Source organism: Oryx dammah, unplaced genomic scaffold, assembly GCF_014754425.2.
Source record: "Oryx dammah isolate SB20612 unplaced genomic scaffold, SCBI_Odam_1.1 HiC_scaffold_10, whole genome shotgun sequence".
In the NCBI taxonomy this organism is placed as follows: domain Eukaryota; kingdom Metazoa; phylum Chordata; class Mammalia; order Artiodactyla; family Bovidae; genus Oryx; species Oryx dammah.
Window position 1 is genome coordinate 19421636 of NW_024070194.1, and position 19301 is coordinate 19440936.

The 19301-nt window shown below is 36.9% G+C and overlaps 1 protein-coding gene across 1 annotated transcript in view; it reads right to left on the reverse strand.

Moving 5' to 3' along the window:
* Positions 1–19301, reverse strand: part of ITCH (itchy E3 ubiquitin protein ligase) — a 102260-nt gene that overhangs the window by 23241 nt on the left and 59718 nt on the right. Inside the window, exons 11-15 of the mRNA XM_040247496.1 lie at positions 18797–18971; positions 14487–14556; positions 7129–7213; positions 3449–3577; positions 380–452 (exon numbers count right to left, since the gene is read on the reverse strand). Coding sequence (XP_040103430.1) covers positions 380–452; positions 3449–3577; positions 7129–7213; positions 14487–14556; positions 18797–18971 — 532 coding nt within the window. The remainder of the gene's footprint in view (positions 1–379; positions 453–3448; positions 3578–7128; positions 7214–14486; positions 14557–18796; positions 18972–19301) is intronic.

Genomic DNA, 19301 nt, shown 5'->3' on the forward strand with positions numbered 1-19301 from the left:
ATATGTGCACTAATGTATCTAACAAAGTGACACGTACACATGGATCTATCAAAGTCATATCAAATGCTAGATATGAAAGGAGCTGGTTACAATTACACACCAGAAAAAGTTTTAACTCATTTGAAGATTTCTCCAACTTGAAAATAGTGAGTACTGAAATGAGTAGCAATGCTTCCTTTTTCAAATGGTTTCAAATTTATTCTTCTGGACAAGAGAAGTCATAAATTATCTAAGTGATAAATCTATTTCTTGAATCTAAAAATAGAAAAAGTCCAACCCCTCCATATTTTTTACCTGTTTGTCTATATGTTAATTAATTCTACAATCACTGACTGTGTAAGCAACATCATAAAAGGAGTACAGAAATACAAGTACTAACCTGACACCAGAAACGGAAATACTGAACCTTTGCCTTGAAGTCCCGTACATAGGCTATCTGGGGTCCATTGTCTCTGAGGAAGAATGTTAATAGGACATAAATCTGCTTGTAAGATAAAATACTGAAGGAAAACACAATATCACACTCCCTAAGTACTTAGTAGTTAAATACAAAAATGTCCCAGTACAACATACTCCTAAAACCACCTTAAAAATGAAATATTCCCCACGACTACTTTTAAATAAGAAAACAGAAATACACTTTGATCTTTTTAAAGCCGCTGTTTCTGAGATTCTCTCTTATATTCAGCCAAATATAACAGGGCTAGGTAAAGGAGGTTTTGTCTGAGAAGGGCATCTATTCCCAAATTCACTCTCCTTTCTCCTTAATAGAAACTTGAGATTTCCTTGGGCAGACCACTACCTAGGATAAAAACACTTCCCAGTGTGGCTGTGTGACTTAACTATGGCTAGTGATCTTAAGTGGAAGTGCTATTGAATAGGACTTTCAGGAAGGAAGGCTCTTTTAAAGAGAGCTGGGATAGCTGGAAAGGGATTTTCTTCCCCCTTTCCAGTCTGTTCTTCCTCCATATCCCAGCTTGGAGTGGGACTGTGACAGCTGAAGCTTCAAGCAGCTATCACAAACTATCAGGTGACTCTCACAGGGATGATGGTCTGGCATGGCAGGACAGACAGAAAGCAGCTCAGATCACCGATGACACCGTGGGCTTTCAAACGAGGCCTGGACTTCACACCACAAGATTGTTTGCTTTTTCCCTGAGCTACTGTTAACTTCATTTTCTAAATGTTCAAAGTAGAAATACAATTGATTTTATATACTGACTTTGTATCTGGCAACACTTAAATTCACTTGCTAGTTCTAGTAGTTTTTTCCCCTAGATTCCATATGATTTTTATACAGACAATTGCGTTACCTGTGATCTGCGTGAAAAAAAGAGTTTTACTTCTTTCCTTTCAATCTTATTTCTTTCCCATCTCACAGGACTACCAACACAATGTTGAATTTGGAAGTAGTGGCAGAAGAAATACTTGTCCTACTCCTGATCGCAAGAGGTATTTTGCCATTAATCTTATACAGCTACTATTTTTCAGATAAGAAAGTTTCTAAGGCAGCTGAAAGTTTATAGTAAACTAGCACTGTATTTTGTATACTCTGTACATTGCTTTTTCTCCTTTAATCTAGTAATGTGCTGAATTAAATAGGTTTAATATACAAAATTCAATCAATCTTGCATGGGGGGGAGGGACTCCACATGATGACGGTATAATATCCCTCCTATATCTTGCTGGACTTAATTTGCCATTATTTTGGTAAAGATGCTTACATCTATGTTGATAAAAATATTACTCAATAATTTTCATATAGTGTTTTTGGCTGACTTTGTATTATACAATGATATACCACTTCATACTAACTAGGATGGCATTATACACATCATGTACGAATGTGAGAGTTGGACCATAAAGAAGGCTGAGCAGCAAAGAACTGATGCTTTCAAATCGTGCTGGAGAAGACTCTTGAGAGTCCCTTGGACAGCAAGGAGATCAAACCAGTCAATCCTAAAGAAAATCAACCCTAAATATTCACTGGAAGGGCTGAAGCTGAAGCTCCAATACTTTAGCCACCTGATATGAAGAGCCAATTCACTGGAAAAGACCCTGATGCTGGGAAAGATTGAAGGCAAAGAAGGTGGGAGAGGCTAAGATGGTTAGACAGCATCACGGATTCAATGGACATGGATGTGAGCAAACTCCAGGAGATGGTGAAGGACAGGGAAGCCTGGCATGCTGCAGTCTATGGGGTTGCAGAGTTGGACACAACTTAGCAACTAAACACCACCACCACACATACACACACATACAGAGTAACAACTGTTGGCACTGATGTGGAAAACCTGGAACCCCATGTGCTCTACCAGTAAGAATATTAGAACAGTATGCCCACTGTGGAAAAGTCTGGCAGTGCCTCAGAAAAACAAAGAATTATCACTTGATTCAACAGTTCTGAGTATATACACAAAAGAACTGAAAGCAAGGACTTAAAAGATATTTGTACACTCATGTTCACAGCATCATTCACAATAGCCAAAAGGTGGAAATAACTCAAATGTCCATGAGCCACATGTATACACGAAATACGGTAACATATAAAATGGATTATTATTCAGCCTTAAAAAGGAATGACGAAGAAGGCAATGTCCCAACCCATTCCAGTACTCTTGCCTGGAGAATCCCATGGACAGAGGAGCCTGGTGGGCTGCAGTCCATGATCACTAGGAGTCAGACATGACTGAGCGACTTCATTTTCACTTTCATGCATTGGAGAAGGAAATGGCAACCCACTCCAGTGTTCTTGCCTGGAGAATCCCAGGGACAGGGGAGCCTGGTGGGGTGCCATCCATGGGGTTGCACAGAGTTGGACATGACTGAAGCAACTTAGCAGCAGGAAAAAGGAATGAAATTCTGATAAAAGCTAAAACATGGATGAACCTTGGAAACATGATGCTAAGCGAAAGAAGCCAGTCACAAAGGACAAATTACATGATTAGTCAAATTACAGGGACAGAAGATAGAATAGTAGCTATCAGGGACTGGGGGAGAACAAGATTGAAGACTTTACTGATTACAGAGTATCAGTATAGGACAATAAAAAAACGTATTAGAGATGGATGGTGGTGATGGTTGCATAACAATAAGTGTACTTAATGTCACTAAGATGTACACCTAGAATGTTCAACTTTGTTATGTCTATTTGACCACACACACAAAAAACCCAAACAAAACACATTAAACAAGCATAGTTACTTTTCAAAAATGAAAAAGAAAAATAAAGGAGCCTTCATGTTAAAAGGTGATAGCAATTAAAGAAAGTGGATCTCAGAAATCAGGGATTAATTGGTGAGCAGTACTGTATTAATAATTTCTAAACACTTTCATTTAGTGTTAACAGATAAAAACAGTAAGAACTGCACTTTTCAGTAATTGATATCTTTACATCAAAATCTTAGGAATCAGTTTTACTTTTAATTGAAACATTTAGAAAACTTACAAGGCAGATTTTCCGGTGCGGGGATCTATATAGGTGGTTGTTCTTCTATTGTGGTCCACAAAATACGGAATTCCATCTACTGTGAATCTCATTTCCCAGCCTTCAGGTAAGGGCTTTTCATTTAATTGACTATATAAAACATAGAAAAATATATAAACAAATAAAAAGTGTTAAGAGTTCCTTGTTTGCCAAGTACAGAAACTAAACATACCCATAAATGCAGTAGATATCTTCTAGAAAACCAGTTTTCAGTCTAGCATTTTCCAGCGGTTTACTAAAATCCTACAAGCATGTTAAATATGTGAACAGATCTATCAACCAGTCTTCTCTCATCTACTCTGCCTGGATTACCTACCTGCCTGAACATCTCATGGTAACCAAGCTCCACCATTTCTTGCCTTACAACTCTTCATGTTCATTCATCACAGCTTCCAATCCCTAGTACCATCCTTGTTGTTGTTCTGTTGTTTAGTTCTAAGTTGTGTCTGACTTTGCAACCCCATGGACTGTAGCATGCCAGGCTTCCCTGTCTCTTACTATCTCCCAGAGTCTGCTAACTCACATTCATTGGGTCGATGATGCTATCTAACCATCTCATCCTCTGCAGCCTTTAGTCCTTCTAATGAATATTTAGGGCTGATTTCCTTATTCTGGCTCTATTTATCTTTTAAACTTTCAAAATAGCCACTTAAAAGGTTTTCCTGCTTTGAGTCTTACTCTGGTCCTTGACTCATTTCATATTGCTGACAGAATACCAAAACAGAGATCTGAACAAATCTATCCTCTTCTAAAGTGGTATCACTATTCATCACTAACCAAATACAAGATCTAAACTCCTCCATTTGGCCCTCAATTTGCCCCTATGCTGCACCCTCTATGTTCCATTTCAGTTTTACCTCTGCATTCTATCTCCAAGTCCCTTCCATGAACCCTGTGTAGTAGACGGCTACACACCATTTCCCAAGACATTCTGCCAAACCTCCAAGTGAAGACTTTTCCCCTTGTCCAGAATCTCTATTATTCTGTTAAGGCAACTCAAATCTTTCTAAGGGAGTATGCCTAACCACTTACTTAATACCTGTCTTAAGATCTTGCTTAAGCTCTTTAAACTTCAATGTTTCAAGTTTTATCCATATTTTCCAATTCATTTTTGTCTATTCTCCAGTTTCAATTTTCTCATCTGGTGGGTTTGGTGAGATGACAAAACAATGGAAATATTCAAGTTCACATCAGAAAGGAAGAAAAGGAGGAGTTGGTGGCATTTAATCTGTTTTAGAGAGCCACTATTGCTGACAGGAGTGTCACTTTCAAGTTTACTTCAGAAGAACAAAAGGCTTAGAATCACCGCCTAGAACAATACTTTGTGAACCACGTCAAAAAGTTAACATTAAACTATATTCACAGAACTACATGCCAATGTCAGACAAACAGACTATCTAAAACTTTTAAGAAGATAACACTTCTCATTTGTTGTAGTCATATTTGCAGGACAGTATCAGTAACAAGTTGTCCTGAAAACAAATTGGGTAGAACTGGCTCAATGGTATTATTTGTAAAAATATGATTCTTATTTCCACTCTGAAGCTTTAAAAGGTTCAAGGGGGAACGAAAAATGATAGCAAATTAGAGAAAGGTGATGTGGTCTAGTCTATCCTTAGTGATAGAATTTTAAAATTAAAAATGTTAGCTATGAAATTCTTATTACTTTTTAAGAAACTGAAAATACGTATTTTTAAACTTGAAAGCTAAGTATTCTATTTATTTAGGCTGCTCTCTTGCTGCACATGGGCTTTCTCTAATTGTGTTGAGCAGGAGCTATGCTCTAGTTGCGGTCTAAAGGCTTCTTGTTCTGGTGGCTTCTGTTACTGTGGAACATGGGCTCTCGGCACATGGGTTTCAGTAGTTGTGGGGCACGAACTTAGCTGCTCTGCTTCATGTGGGGTTTTCCCAGACCAGGGATTGAACCCATATCTCCTGCACTGGCAGATGGACTCTATCCACTCGACCACCAGGGAAGTCCCCAAAATATTTAAAGTTAAATACTATAACTATATAAAATGTGATCTGCTGGTACCCAGAAATAGATTCTAAATTTAAAGCATATAGAGGTTCTTAAAACTCTGACCTATGTGAGACATGAAGATTTAATCACACCCAAATAGAGATCAGACCTCTGCCCTTAGCTACTGGGAAAAGATCTCTACACCTCTGGAATATCCTGCCTGTCAAGAGTATCTCTGAAGATACTTTGAAGCCCCTTTGAAGCTTAGGGTCTTCAAACATCAGACCGCTAATCAGGTGGTTTATAAAGGAGGCTTTGGGATATATGCCATTATCAGCTCTGACCTCTGGAATAAACTAAACACTAAAAGGTATTAGTCCATCTTTGGGGATGAGCTGGAAACTGAAGGTTAGTTTTGCAGGCAGTACATGATGGAGCCCCAATAAAAAACTCTGGATACTAGAAAGGTGAGATTCCCTGGTTGGTAATATTCAAAACATACTATATTCCACATCAATTTGGGGTATCTGGAACCCTTCTCAGGCTCTGCCCTAAACATCTCTTCCTTCTATCGTTCTAATTTATATCCTTTACCAGTAACAAATGTGGCTGTGAGTATAAAACGTTTCGATGAGTTCAAGTCTCTCTAGTGAGGTGTTAAACCTGAAAGTCATTGGGGAGATGCCCTAAATTTGTAGTCAGTCTCAAGTGAAAGTACCCCTGGAGACCCCCCAGCTTGTTGCTAATATCTTGCATGCTAAAGTCACTTCGGTCATGTCCAACTGCTTGTGACCCCACAGACTGCAGCCTGCCAGGGTCCTTCAGGCAAGAATACTAGAGTGGGTTGCAGTGCCCTCCTCCAGAGGGTATTCCTGACCCAGGGATAGAACCAGTGTCTCTTATGTCTCCTATTCTTTACCACTAGTCTCACCTGGGAAGCCCCACCAGTTGGTGTGGCCTATATAAATATTTCTTTTAAAAACATAAGGTTTTAAAGCAGCATAAAATGATATAAAATCTTATGTTTCCATGTATAAGACAAATTCCTGTTGTTCAAGTCACTCCATATGTAGTACTGTTAAAGCAGCTCTAGCAAACTAATACAGTATCATAATGTCACAAAGACAATTCTATATACATAGTAAATATTAAATAGACAAGCTTGTAATAATGTATCCCTTTAGTGACACATTAACCAGCAAGTTCTTGTAATGATGTATGTTAACAATATTTTGAAATATTTGCAACAACTGCAGAATGGTATTTGAAAACATCTGGGATTTCTACTGGTGGCAAAGTCCTAGGATTGTTAATTCTACTATAGTTGTGACCTACAATCAAAATGGAAAGAACATTCAGTTTCAGGTAAAGGTTTGGACCTTGGTCCTGCACACACGAACATGTCTTTTCCCCCTTCTAAGTCACATACACCCTGAATTCTACTGAGAGATCTCAGCTTGCAAAACCCTGCTTTAGAATTAGTAAGCTGGTCTTATAACAAACAGGTAATTTTTTGGGGAAAAAAATGTAATGGTATATTTTTTCTCTTTCTAAAATATGTGGGTGATTAAGACCTTTGGGGAAAGAATAAGTAAGTCTGATCTTTTTCATAAATGAGTTGGAAATACGGTATAATCTTTAAGAGGTTATCTGTATACTAATAACTACAAGTTCTTACCCTTGATTTCTGGGGTCTTCCCATTGTGTAATACGAGTGTTGTGGTTGACAAAATATACTCTACCATTGCTGTCCGTTCTCTTCTCTTTAAAACAGAAAAAAAAAGAGGCAAAGCGTTATCGAGTTGGCATAGTCTTCTTCCTCAAATTAAGATGAGCTGATTTTGCCATTTTTCACTGCACTGTTGATTTTGTAGTTTTAAAATCATAACTTTAAAAGCTTTATTCTTTCACTACTAAATCTACATACTTACTCAAGTTATACAAATATCGTTATATCCTAGAAACTAAACAGATATAATTCACAATATCCTGCCTACAGAATCTTTCTGTTCAACCTAAGCAACAGCAAGAATAATTAACTGTATTAAATTTGTATACATGACCTTATATTAACCTTAACAGTCCCACAGAGTAGGTAGTTTTCACTTATCTTTAAAGATAAGGATTTTCAGACAGGCTAAGTGATCAGCCCCTAATCTCAGAATTAAGTAGTAGCTAGACTCTAGCTGATACAGGATGGAAACTGACATCTCCATTCAGAGATTTTTATTTCATATCGCACCATCTCATTTCTGAAAATATAACGGGGGTATGTAATTTAACTGTTTCTTTGTTATGTGCTGAGTCACTGAGTTGTGTCTGACTCTTTGTGACCCCATGGACTATAGCCCGCCAAGCTCCTCTGTCCAGGGCATCTTCCTGACCCAGGGATCAAACCTGGGTCTTCTGCACTGCAGGTGAATTCTTTACCATCTGAGTCACCAGGGAAACCTGTTTCTTTGCTATATGCTAGGTATTACTTAACTAGAGAAGACATTGTTTCAAAATACATCCTGTTCCGTAATACAACCAGTTTCCTATCCTAAATATCTATAGTAACGTTTTACACCAGATTTGGGCAGCAGGGCTCCTCTTTAATTTACTGGATCTGTATCTGAAGCAGTGTGTTTCCCCACCTGCATCTTGTTTTAGAATTCTCCTAGTTCTCTTATACCCATTCTACACAATTGTTCTGCTTCTCTGAGCTTTCTCACTAAGTTTAGAAGATGTGTAGATATAATTTTCTTTTAATAACCAAGTAGTTTTGAAATTTTAATATTAACATTAGTTCTGCTGTTTTGAATTATTGTTTTCTCTGCTCCATTACAAATTAATTATTCAAAAGATAGGTCTCTTCCAATGTCTAAATCTTTTAAATTTGGCCAAGATGTCTCAAAATGAACACTTAAGTATTCAATATTATAAAATGGATTCCCACTTTTTAAAAAGCATGGTTACCTTAAAATTAGCAATTAAAAAAAATTAAGCTTAACTGCATGGTGAGAAAACCAATTTTTATTCCTATGGTTTGAAAGTTCATGTCTATTTTCCAAACAACACTTATGTAAAACTTTTGGACTTTTCTTTAAGCAAGATATTGCAGAATGAGCGTTAGGCTAAATTATATAGCCTTGTCAAGGTAGTGTTTGGTAACTTTCAACTTCTCTCCAGCATTGAATCCATGATCTCAAGTAGCAGTGATGATACTGGGGTAGGGGGGTGGAAGGTGGGGGGTAAGGCTGGTGCTAGGAAAGAAGGAATATATTGGTGAGTATCATGAATGTGCTCCCGACAGCTCTGCTACTTTCTCTACCAGCTGAGCCTAAAATGGAAACAAAACTTCTGAATATATAAAATACAGGAAATGGACTCTGCATCTTGTGACACACCCTAGATAGTAACCGTGGCTTTGCTGGTCATGCCACCTAGAGCGTGGAAACATGTAACCAACTTTAAGAACTGTCTCTGAGGCAAAAAGAAGCATCCACAGTACTATAGCTAGCTACATAATAAATAAAGAAGTCAATGTTCCAGAAAGTTTAAATTTAAATTTTTAAATACACTTACAGAATTTATAAATTTCTTGTATACCAACAATCTTAAGTAACTTTTGTAATCTAAAACTAATATCATAAGTGCCTAGTTGAGTATATATTAACTATTAACTGGCATATAAGTTCAGATTTCATGGCCAGAGATTCTCTCAAAAACCTAACATGAACAGAGTCATTGCCTGGGTTCTCCAAGGAGTCTGAGGTCTGAGAGCCCTGGTGAGTTACTGACCTCAGCTAAGGACACCCTCATCTTACCCACAGTCAATGTTTATTGAATGGTGGCATGAAGCTAGGGATGGCATGGAGATTTCCCATTTTTTTCTTTTCAGATAAACAGATTTAAGGCTTTGGAGTAGTTTTGCCTTATTCCAAAACTTTTTTTTTTGGTGTGCTTTGGTTTTTATCATTTTAAAATGTCTTATCCAAACAGTTTCTCTTTTCAATGAAAAATCTGAATAATACTTTTTGACATTTTAAATATTTAGTTTGTGCACTTAGATTACAGCTCACACATCTGTAGTTCTGTGACTTTACTAGGTAGGCTTTCTAAATAAAAGCTTAAAAACATTTCAAAACGAAAACACAACTCCATCAAAGGCTAACACAAGGTAAGATAAAGTGGAAAGAAAGCTTAAGAGAATAAGGAAACCATACACATCACTAGTCAAGTGGTTTTTAAAGCAGTGGATTCCTAACGTAAGTTATTCTTCTGTTGTTACAAAACTATAGGGCTTTGATGTTGGTCTTTTGGTTAGCAATAAACTTAAACTTAGCTTAAATAGACTGTACAGTTGTATGAAGTCATAAAAGTATTGTATGAACAATAAGTGAGGTTTCAAACTCCTGTAATTGTAGTTGAATAGTCATTGTATTTTCTTGTGAACCATGTTTAATGGTTGTACCTCAAATCAGAAAACAAAATGAAATGCTTTGGTAGGTTAACAAAATGATTTTACCCAGGAAAAAAAAAAGAAAACTTATTTCTATGTTTGTTCTAAGTATATAGTGCTGATACCAGCATTTCTTGCAAGAGGGTGTGAAGACCGAAACTTCAAAGATGGGACCTCAAACTTGCAAACTGAAGGCTCATGTGCTTAATGAGATGTGCTGTGATTACAGAGCTTATTTCTTACTTTGTTGAAAAGTCATATGATAAACAATTCTGAAATTACCGAACACCAAACCTGAATACACATCAAACCATTTCCTGACCTGATGAGTAAGGCACTGAACAACAGAAGCTTCTTGATGTTCTATGTATTCTTTCATAGCAACTCTGAAAATGAGAAGACAGCTTTGTACTTGATGGGTAAACCAGCTATAAAAAGCCCTATTAGACTATATTGTTGAACCAAAAGCATTCTTTGTTCTCCAGCCTCTACAGTTTGCATGTGTTATAAATTCTTCACTGTCAGCTTCTAATATAGTAATGTCTAGTCCAAGCATACAAAAGTCTGAAAGGGTGAGGAAGTGGGATTTAAAAATACATGGCATCACAAAAAATAATGCTGACAATTTCAGAACATCAACACAGGCTATAAACTGGGATTTTATTTCCTGGATCAATGATAAGGGTCTATCAGGTGCTTCTCATTTAATATCAGAGCCATCCCTGGCTCCACAAATAAAGCATATGCCCCAAAGGCAGAGTTCAGTTCACAAATAAAGCAGTGCTCAGTCTAAATAACAGGATGATCAGGAACTCATTTAAGAAGGGGGAGGGGCTGCATCTCAACTTCAGGAGCATGAAACCTAAAAATAAGTAGAATATAAAATAACCAAGGAAAAATTCTGATAACATACACAAGGAGGGACTGGGTCTCTAGAGGCAGTATTTCAGGGAGGTGTTGTTGGCTAAAATGAGAAAGATCCTGATGATATAATGATAAACAAAGAAACAAGGACTAGCTCTGCAGGAAAGGCTTTTCAAATAAAGGCAACACAGACTGCAATTCATGCTTCTGTGAGCAAGAAACAATTTTTCTTAACAGCTACCCTAGAGAAGATACAAACTAGTTTGTGTTTCTAACAAAAGCAAATCAGGTCAAGGTTTTTCTGCAATAAAACCAAGAGGATTAATATACAACCTACAGATGTTTCAGCCCAACAGCTTCTCTTCTGTAACATGAATGTGAAACAACTCCTGAAATGAAGCTAAGACCATTCATGTCAGGGAATGCAACCAAACAGCTCTAGTTCATTTTTTTCTAAAGAAAAAATGTTTTTTCTAAGAACATTTTTTTCTAAAGTACTTCATAACAATCATACACTGTCCATTATAAGGTCCCACAGAGCCAAAAGACCCCTTACCAAACTACCAGACACTGGTGAATAAGGACCTTCACCACTTTCATATGCCTTCCTTTTGTTTTATAAGCTAGTAACAATAATAGTTATAACTATGAACTATTACATTTTTTATCTGATTCACAGGAATGTTAAGGACAAATTACTTCAAGGGCAATTGTTGTTCAGTCGCTCAGTCATGTCTGACTCTCTGCGACCCCATGGACTGCAGCATGCCAGGCTTCCCTGTCCTTTACTCTCTCCCTGAGTCTGCTCAAACTTGTTCATTGAGTCAATGATGACATCAGGTCATCTCATCCTCTATCGCCCCCATTCTCCTCCTACCCTCAATCTTTCTTAGCATCAGGGTCTTTTCCAATGAGTCAGCTCTTCACAACAGGTGGTCAAAGTACTGGAACTTAAGCTTCAGCAAAGTCCTTCCAACAAATATTCAGAGTTGATATCCTTTAGAACTGGTCTGATCTCCTTGCTGTCCAAGGACTCCCAAAAGTCTTCTCCAGCACCAGTTTGAAAGCATCAATTCTTTGGCACTCAGCCTTCTTTATGGTCCAAAGCTCACATCCATACATGACTACTGGAAAAACCATAGCTTTGACTATATGGACCTTGGTCAGCAAAATGACATCTCTGCTTTTCAATAGGCTATCTAGGTTGGTCATAGCTTTTCTTCCAAGGAGCAAACGTCTTTTAATTTCATGGCAGCAGTCACCATCCGTAGTGATTTTGGAAACCAAGAAAATAAAGTCTGTCACTGTTTCCATTTTTTTCCCATCTACTTGCCATGAAGTGATGGGACCAGATGCCATGATCTTAGTTTTCTGAATGCTGAATGCTGAGTTTAAAACCAGTTTTTTCACTCACTTTCAAGAGGCTCTTCAGTTCCTCTCCCTTTCTGCCATTAGGGTAGTGTCATCTGTATACCTGAGGTTACTGGTATTTCTCCTGGCAATCTTGATTCCAACTTGAGCTTCATCCAGCCTGTTCACATGATGTACTCTCAATATAAGTTAAATAAGCAGGGTGACAATATACAGTCTTTACAAATTCCTTTCCCAATTTGCAACCAGTCTGTTGTTTTCATGTCCAGTTCTAACTGTTGCTTCTTGACCTGCATACAGGTTTCTCAGGAGGCAGGTGAGGTAGTCTGATATTCCTGTCTCTTGAAGAATTTTCCAGTTTGTTGTGATCCACACAGTCAAGGCTTTATTTAGTGTAGTCAGTGAAGCAGAAGTAAATGCTTTTCTGGAATTTCTTGCCTTTTCTATGATCCAATGGATATTGGCAATTTGATCTCTGGTTCCTCTGCCTTTTCTAAATCCAGCTTGTACATCTGGAAATTCTTGGTTCACATGCTGTTGAAGGCTAGCCTGAAGGATTTTGAGCATGACCTTCTTGCACACAAAATGAATGCAATGGTGTGTACTTTGAACAATCTTTGGTATTGTCCTTCACTGACCTTTTCTAGTCCAGTGGCCACTGCTGAGTTTTCCAAATTTGCTGATATGGTGAGTGCAGCACTTTAACAGCATCATCTTTTAGTGTCTGAAATAGCTCAGCTAGAACCCCATCACGCCCACTAGCTTTGTTTGTAGTGATGCCTCCTAAGCCCACTTGACTTCACAGTCTCGGATGTCCAGCTTTAGGTGTGTGGTCACACCATCGTGGTTATCCGGGTCATTAAGACCTTTTTTGCACAGTTCTTCTGTGTATTCTGTGGTAAGTGAAAGTCACTCAGTCTAACTCTTTGCGACCCATGGACTATACAGTTCCACAGAATTCTCTAGGCCAGAATACTGGAGTGGGTAGCCTTTCCCTTCTCCATGGGATCTTCTCAACCCAGGGACTGAACCCAGGTCTCCCGCATTGCAGGTGGATTCTTTACCAGCTGAGCCGTAATTGAAAGGCAGGCTTAAACAGCCAATTTTATTTATTGCCCAGATTCATGTGACCTGGACATCAATTTTTTTCCCCTCCATTCCTAAAACAATGCTAGAGCAATCTATCAAACTTATGTTTCCCAACAAAACTACCAAGAATTATTACTTTCTGAAATATCTGCAGCTCTTGAAGATAAAACTTCAACTGGTTCCATAAATGGTTCTACTCTGCTGTTTTCCACTTTCTATTGATATATAGTCTTTCTCTTCCATGCAGAACTGTTTCTATATTGTCATGTTTATTCTAGAAACTTACGATAGCTCTATGACTTATATAACACATATAAAATAATCTGGTAGGGCAGGCTCATCTTAAAGTCTATTAACAAAGTTTTAATAACTAAGGTACTTGATAATAGAGCTTACTCAAGTACTCCTCAGTGCAAGACACAAAGTCAGTACCCTACCACATTCCCCCTTCCACTGTTCTTTCAGATAACATCAACTCTATCAACCTCTGAACTGTGTTTTAAAAGCATGAATATGATCAAAATCATCTTTAAAGCTTTCTATTTTGAAATAAGTATTATAGTATGAAGCAAAAAGTGTTCAAAGAATCTCACATATTCTTCAATCAGTTTATCCCAATGATGACATCTTATGTCATCAATGATAGCAGAGTACCAAAATCAGGAAACTGACACTGATACATTACTGTTGACTATAAACTTAACTCAATCTTTACTAATTTTTAAAGTTTGAATTCATTTCTGTAATATATAGTTCTATAAACTTTTATTCCATGTACAGATCTGTGTAACCACCATAGTCAAGGGACAGAACTGTTCCACCACTACATAAGAACCACTCATGTTAACTCCTGTATTTGGAACCACCTACCAGTCAGTGGCTATCTCCTGGCAACTACCAATCTATTTCTCATCTCTATAGTTTTGTCATTTTAAGAATGATGTATGAATTGAATTATATTAAAACATAATCTTTTGAAATGAATTTTTTTTCACTAAGCATAATGCTCTGGAGGTCCATCCCGATTTTCCTACGTATCATAATCCAGTCCTTCTTATGCTGAGTGGGCAAAATACTTTAAAATTTTAGAAGAGTAACTTAGAACGTTTGGGGAATTTAATGCTTATCTGGCACTCCAAATTAAACCAAGACACCCAAAAAGCTTCTCAGATATTCACTCAAGCAAGAGCAAGGTTTATCATTCATTCATAAATACGTAATTGTTAAAATGACTGAATTTAATTTTAAAAAAAATCCATGTGACTTACCCCATCCAGGCGGCAGGGGACCCAGGGGATCAAATTCTTTATTTTGTGATGTAGCAAACAAATCTTGATTCTAAAAAGAACCATCCCCAAAATGGTTAAATAACTAACAGATAATTGGAAAGTAAGCTTATGAATTCTGATAAGCCTTTCCCTGGCCATGTGCAACATAACATACTCTTATACAGTCCACATCTTAGAGAAGTATGAATGAAAGTCAAGAACGAAAGTCAATGCATTCTCATGAAAAAAAAAAACAAAACTGTCAATATTTGAAACTATCTGATATTCAAGTATTACAAGTAATTTTACACCCAAATTGACCACTGTTCCCCTAAATCAGTAAATTAAAGAAATATATAAACCTTACAAAAGTCACTTAAGAGTAACAGTACTCAGTCATCAGCTGGCTGAGAAAAATCTTGTATTTCTAACCCCAAAATCATGAGAAGAGAGTTGGAGGAATAAAAAGAATAGGCTATCAGATAAGAAAAAGTAAAGAATTCCAGTTTGGAAGGCACTGATAAGCCTAGAACTGTAGAGAAGATTTCAAAAATTCATTTGAAATTATCACACTGGTGGAGAGAGAGGTCTGGCTAGATAAAAGGAAAATAGGAGTCAACCACTGGAAAAAGAGAAGCAAAAGTCATACTGAGTGTGTAGGATGAAGGGTTAATGAGTGTGTTTTAGTTTAAATATGTAATAAAGTGGGGGATACTTTGTGGTCTCTCAGTAAGATGCGGTTAAACCCTTTCTTCTGTAAGATGGGCAAATAAATAATAGACTAATTGCTTTAAAAATTATGGGAAAAAATATACAAGTAAAATAATATAGTGTACCCCATGTACCCAGCAACAAGATTCAACAGTAACCAAAACTGCCAACACTTATTTTTCTTTCATATTCTTTGCTGAGCAAAAAAAGAGGGGGAAAAAAACAGTCATCATTTCACTCCTATTTTAGTACACCTAAAATCTGTGAACATTTTCTTATACAATCACAGTATTATTATTACACCTACCAAAGAATCCATGTAAATTTTATCATCTAATACACAGTCTCTATTAAATGCCTCTGGTTACTTACTGGGTTGAATCAGAATCCAAAATCATCATATTGCACATTGGTTTAGGCTCTTAAGTCTAAATTTATGGCAGTTTCCTCCACTGTTGGTCTTTTTTGCCCCATATCATTGATTTATTACGGAAACTGAGTTAACTGACTAAAAAGTTTTAAAAGCATATGAGAGATACTCTATTTCTCATAAAAGCTCATAGAAGATAAGACCAGTCAAGGACTGGCCCTTCTCCTGACAGACAACAGTAACGAAAAAATAGGGAATCGGGAAGCCAAGGAGAAACACTATACAAGGTTCGACCCTTGTTAACAGTTTGGAGCAGTTTAGCATATGACAAACTGCTCTGATAATTTTTCTAAGACCCAAGCCTATCCCACCGACTTTCCCTAGACAGATAAACTAAGAATAGGCACAATGACGCCATGGGCCAGAGCCATTACACAATGATCCATCATCAACCATATCCATTCTGAGGTTAAAAATGCTGAGTGTATGAGCATCTGCTGCCCTGTAACCAGGGTCAAAACAAAGGCCACTTCACCTACTAAATAAACAGATTTTCTTAACAACACCTCACCACTTTTTAAGTAGCTAGCATTAAGAATATTCAATTCAGTTCATAACTAAAATAGGCTGTTTAAGTTCTTTGTAATTTAGAACCACTCTATAACAAGAGTGAAGAGTAGGAATGTAGACAGGAGAAAAGAAAAAATGGTTCATGAATAAAAGCTGCAATTCAAGAAAAATTTCTTAGAGTATCAAATCGGTTAAGTTACAATGAAGCAATACACAATGTGGGTGCTTTAGGAATTTTCTAACTGTCTTTAAAAAGAGGGTTTTAAAAGATCATATACTAGATACAAAAGGCCAACAGGCACACGAAAAATGCTCAACACCACTAATCAAAACCACAGAAAGATAACCTCACACCTATCAGAATGCTTATCATCACAAATGTCACAAATAACAAATGTGGCAAGGATGTTCAGAAAAAGGGAATCCTGTATATTACTGGCAGAAATGTAAACTGATGCAGCTACTTTGGAATACAGTATGGCGATTCCTCAGAAGATTAAAAATAGGAAGTTCTCTGGTGGTTCAATGGTTAAGATTTCATGCTGCCACTGCAGAGGGCCTGGGTTCAATCCCTGACTGGGGAACTAAGTGCGTGGCATGGCCAAAAAAAACCTAAAAACAACAAAAAGACTAAAAAGAGACCTACCATATGATAGAACAACTCAACTCATGGATATACATATATATATATATCTGAATTCAAAAAAATATATGCAGCCCAATGTTCACAGTAACATTATTTATAATAGCCAAGAAAGATAGAGAAGCAACATTAAGTGTTTCATCAACAGATGAATAACTGAAGAATATATACCATATATATACAATGAAATACTATTCAGCCCCCCACATAAAAGGGCATTTTGCCATCTGCAACAAAGTGGATGAACCTGGAGGGTAGCATGTTTAGTGAAGTCAGTCAGAGAAACACAAATACTGTATGTTATCACCTATATATGGAATCTAAAACTACAAAAACTAAAACAAATGAATAATCAAAATAGAAACAGATTCATAGGGAGAACAAACTAATGGTTACCAGTGGGAAGAGGGAAGCAAGACAGTGGTGGATTAAAAGGTAAGAAACTACTACATATAAAATAAGCTTCAAGAAATATTATATAGCACAGGAAATAGAGTCAATACAGTAATTTTAAATGTTACATAATCTATAAAAATTTGAATAACTATGTTGTGTACCTGAAACTAATAAAGTATTGTAAACCAACCATACTTCAATAAAAGTAAAAGACCATGTATTCTAAAATGCATATCTGCATTTGTGGATAGAAATGCAGGGATAAAAAAGAGAGAAAAGATTAAAAAAAAAAAAAAAACATGAAAACTGACATTTTTATGCATTTAATATGTACCCCCAAAATTTGGAACTTTATCTTACAGAATCGTCAAAAACAAAAAAACCTGAGGTAATTTTATCTATGGATCTATTGTATATATAAAGTAAAGGAGTCTTGATGAAGTTAAGGAACTTACTCAAAATCATACAGAGAAAGTAAGTGGAACCAGGATTCGAACCCAGATGTGTCTGACTCCAAAGCCCACGCTCTTTCCACTGGACACCCATGTGGAAACTAGCTTTAAAGAAGGCAAGCCAGCTAGGCATTCAAACCTAAAAGAAATTTGGCCAGGTATACCGAAGATGATTATAATTTAGAAAGAAAGGAAGATGTAAAACAGCACTGGGAAAAAAAAAGAAAACTGTAAGGTAGACGAGACAAAAATTAATTTCACTTCTAAAACCACCGGGAAGGAGAAAACATTGACAACTGTCTACAGAAGTTGGCGGGAAAAATTGTTGTATGAAAGAAAGTTATCTTAGTCATAACCAGGTGGTGAAGCGAAAGCTGCTGAGGAAGGTGCAAATTTATCTACATTGGTGAGTGGTGACTATTATGATGACAAAGTCCAAGAAACAGAAATACGGAGAAAAGGCAAAAAGGTAATGCCTAATGAGAACAGGAATTTATTTTGATGGATTCTAACAGAGATGATACTGATGGCAGCAGAAGGGAAGAGACGGCAATGGAGAGGGTCAACTTCTCTTGAACTCTTGGTGAGTTGGTTTATATAAATTTAAAAGATTTCCAGAAAGGAGACATTTTGATACCAAATATAATATGGCTTCAAAGTCATAATAATATATTTAACATAATTCTATAAACAATCAAACTTTAGTCTTCTGAAGCACTAAATAATGTATTGTGTAAATTTTACCTTTACATGTTACAGAATGATTCAATTCTATCATGAGTTTCACTTGAGTCAGGTGCTGTTAGACCCAAAGAGTCTAATGTTCTGCTAAGCTAGGCAGTATTAAATTCAGAACTGTTTGAATTCTTTTTACACTGCTTGGATTTATTTTTATTATTCTTTTGTAAACAAATTTTAAGTTGTCGGAACTTCTTTTCTGCCAGTAACAAAGCAAAGGAAGTTGAACTTTAGGAAATTTTAAAAAGAAAAGAATAAATCACCTACACAGACTATGGGAAACAAGGTCGAAAAATAATAATATCATCAATAGCAACAACTGGATTGCCATCCTATTTGTACTTTCTTTTTAGTGCTTTACATTTTATATGTAAGAAAAGGTTAAAACTCAACCCTCATTAAGGTTATAAAGCCAAGTACATATGCTCACCCCATAAATGAACCTCTGGTTAAACTGCTGCATAGCTCCCTGAAGTTGACTACGCTGGAGCTGCCATTGTTCATAGTTCCGGACGGATTCCAATGTTGGCCTCTGCCACGTTGTTGTTCTTGTGAAATGGTCAACATAATAAATACGTCCCATGTTGTCAACCCGCCGCTCCCAGCTATATCAAGATAAAAACAACTAAATTCAACAAATATTTGTGAAACAGTTAAGAATTAAGTGGGACTTCATTTTAGCCCTGGTACAGATTTGGCAAGACTTTACCTTGCACAACTACTTTTCAGTTACCTGAAGTCTTTTATAAGTATGTACTTTACAGCTTTTTTAAAAACTTATTTACTTATTATTTTTTGGTTGCACTAGGTCTTTGTTGCTGTGTAGGTTTTCTCTAGGTGCAGAGTGGGGGCTACTCTCCAGTTGCAATGCGTGGGCTTCTCCTGTTGTGAAGCACGGACTCTAGGGCATGCGAGCTCAGCAGAGCTCAGGAGTT